Source organism: Nicotiana sylvestris, chromosome 10, assembly GCF_000393655.2.
Source record: "Nicotiana sylvestris chromosome 10, ASM39365v2, whole genome shotgun sequence".
Lineage (NCBI taxonomy): Eukaryota > Viridiplantae > Streptophyta > Magnoliopsida > Solanales > Solanaceae > Nicotiana > Nicotiana sylvestris.
In genome coordinates, this window is record NC_091066.1 from 42,050,786 (window position 1) to 42,053,959 (window position 3,174).

Below are 3,174 nucleotides of genomic sequence, written 5' to 3' on the forward strand. Positions count from 1 at the left end.
AGGGGGAATCTGTGCCAACTACTACTGATCAGGTAAAATTACCTCCATCAAAGTTAGATGTTTTGGTTTCTGCTATTGAAGTTCCACCCTTAGAAATTGTTCCACCCATAAGTGACAAACCTCGAGTGAAGGAAACTACTTTAGAAACAGACATTGTAACTTAGGAGAAAAAGATGGATACCACAAATGTCATGCCTGTGGTTGAGGGGGAATGTGATAAATAACAAGTAAATAAAGAGGCTTCTAATTGTATCTCTTTCAGCTGGACTGAGGATGAGGATGAAGTAGAGGTAGCTAGTCATAAGGCGTATCAGGCTCAGCATATGGCTCATGATACTGATGAGAAAAAGAGTGAGAATAAGGGGGAATCTAGAAAGGAAAAGGAAAGTGAGGCAGAAAATAAGTTAGGTGAACAAGTGGAAGATTCTGGAGAGAAAGAAAAAGATAGTGAGGAAGAATGTGACTCTGAGGGTGATGGTGAGGAAGAATAAAAGGGAAGTGAAAGTGAGACTACTGAACGTGAGAGTGCGGAAAAGAATGCAAGTGGGTAATCTGAAGGCTCTATGGCTATTGGGAACACTGTCATATCCCCTTCAAGAGAAGCAAGTGGAGAGAAAAAGGCTAAAGAAAGTAGGCCTTGTTAACTCCTTTTACTGGAGATGAGGAGGTTAATAGTGATGAGGATGAATTACCCTTGTCTAAAGTAGGGAAGAATATCAAGAAGGCCCCTATGAAAACAACAAAATCAGTTATCCCTGCAAGAAAAGAAGTGGCCCCTCCTACTCAGACTCATCTCATAAGGAGTAAAAGAAAGGCTATTGATGAGAAGATCATTAAGGAGTCCAGAGGTGCCAAGAAGCCAAGAAAGAAAGCTCTTATTGTTGAACTTGTAGTTGAGTTGGATGAAGGGAATAAGTTTGACTCTACTCTGAAAGCGGACACCAGCACAAAAGAGGAAGGTTGTTAAACCCACTAGGGCAGCTACCACATCTTAGAAAGTCAGTAAAGGAAAGAAAAAGAAGGTTGTGCCTGATGTGGTTGACAAGCTCACTGAATTCAAAAGAAAAGTGTTGAATGGGAAGATTCTTGCTAACACAAATGAGAAAGGTATGGCTCAGTTATTTGAAAAACTTGAACTATAGGCATGGAGACACATGTTTGTTAAGGTATTCTCTCCTCTGTGTGTGCTTGTTGTGGTGGAGTTCTATGCAAACTTCCAATTTAAGGGCAAAGTGGTCAAGAGTTTTGCAAGGGGGTTTGAGATGGAGTTTGATGCTGAAGAGCTTGGGATGCTACTGAATAATTTTTTTGTTAGGTAAAACAACTTTCTATTCAACCAAAATGTTCGTTACAAACCATGAATTGCTGACTAATTCCTAAACTATGTATGACAACTCTATACTCTACTATACAATACTGACCAATAAAACAGTGTTTGGTTCTGTCTATATCCTATACACATCATAGTTATCTATTCAAAATTGCAGAACTAAAAATACATCTAAAAGGTTATAAAACCTAAATATACTAAGAAAACCAGTTCAATGCCTCCAAATGCTTCTGCCAGCTGGGGTATATGTTGCCTCTGATATGTATGTGGATGCGATCTCTATATGTAGTCTATCTGGGGATGAGCTGCCACTCTAGAATCTAATCTTGTTTTTGTATTTCCATATAAGATATATCATCATCCCAAAAACAACTGAGATAGTTGTCGCATAGCCTTTCTTCCTTCTGGCACAAATGGACACCCTTTTTAACTCCTCTTGCCATGTTGTTATTTTCCTGGGACATCCAAGCAAAGTCAAGAGCCTAAGCCAAACACTCTTTGTATATCCACAATCAAAGAATAGATTCTCAAATTGTTCATCAGCTAGACCACAGAATACATAAGTTTGGGGTACTTGAATACCAAACTTCTGCAGCCTCTTGATAGTAGGTATCCTACCTTGTACAGCCAGACATAGGTTGAATTTGTATCTAGGATGCAAATGTGGCTGTAAGGTTAGGCTCTTCTAGAGCACCTTTCAAAATTGAGGAATCTGTAACTGGTACAACTTCTTGATGCTGAATCTTCCATCAGGGCATTGAAATTGCACTAATCTTGAAGTCAGGTCAACTGGCAAGGTAGGTAAATCACGAAGTGAAACTCATTGCTTAAGGCTAGCCGATCAAACTCCCTCTGTAGATATTCCATAGCAAGCACAAATAGTTAAGGTGACATAGGGTCACCTTGCCTTATTCCTCCCTGTCCTTTGAAAGGTTTAGTAAGTCCGCCTTTAAGAGTCAAAGAGTAAGTAACAGTTGTTATGCATTCCATGATCCACTCAATGAACTTGTGTGGGAATCCCAACTCAATCAATAGTCATTTCAGGAAGTACCAATCCAGTGTGCCATAGGCCTTCTTATAATCAACCTTGAGCACACATCTTGCTGAAATACCCTTCCTATTGTAGCCTTTAAATAACTCATAAGTGAATAGGATATTATCAGTGATGCTCCTGCCTTCAATGAAAGCTGATTGAGATCCTCCAACCAGATTCTTTAGTCCCCCAGAGATCACTCTTGTATGATCTTGTCCAATATCTTACAACATGCTATAGGCCTATAGTCCTTCACCTATGTGGGGGAAGGAACTTTTAAAATTATAGTAATAGTAGTACAATTTAAGGCCTTATTCATTTTCCTTAAGTGGAAGAATTCCAATATATCTGTCACGATCCAAAATCCACTAAAAGTCGTGATGGCGCCAAACACCGTTGTCAGGCAAGCCAATAAGAATTTATTAACTTAATTACTCTTTTTAGTATTTTGAAATCATAATTTCCTTTAGTTAAATGATAAGTGATAAAATTCGCAGAGTAAATGATAATATTTTCTTACAACCACAATACTGAACAACCCATAAATATCCCCAAAATCCGATGTCACAAGTGCATGAGCATCACTAGGACGTATAATAAAATACAACATCCGTCCGAAATATAAATTAGATAGAAAAATATAAACAACTCTGAAGGAGACTCTGCTGGCTGCAGATTGTAACATAGAATTCAACTCACCTAAGTCCTCATAAATACCACACCTCTGCATCCACATGGCCACTAGACATATATGTACATGCACAAAAAATGTGGAGAAAGTGTAGTATAAGTACGTAAATTAATGTGTACC

The 3,174-nt window shown here is 38.5% G+C and overlaps 1 protein-coding gene across 1 annotated transcript; it reads left to right on the forward strand.

Moving 5' to 3' along the window:
- The first annotated feature begins 323 nt into the window (after window positions 1–323).
- LOC138879242 (uncharacterized) lies at window positions 324–967 on the forward strand. The gene is made up of 2 exons (XM_070158842.1): window positions 324–477; window positions 660–967. Exons 1-2 carry the CDS (start codon window positions 324–326, stop codon window positions 965–967), a joined length of 462 nt encoding a protein of 153 aa, XP_070014943.1.
- The last annotated feature ends 2,207 nt before the right edge of the window (window positions 968–3,174 follow it).

Bases quoted from the DNA above. Each gene is read 5' to 3' on its own strand.
- LOC138879242 (XM_070158842.1), top strand. From the start codon at position 324: ATGGCTCATGATACTGATGAGAAAAAGAGTGAGAATAAGGGGGAATCT. The intron at 478-659 runs GTGAGGAAGAAT...CTTTTACTGGAG, and splicing joins ATGTGACTCTGAGGGTGATG to ATGAGGAGGTTAATAGTGAT.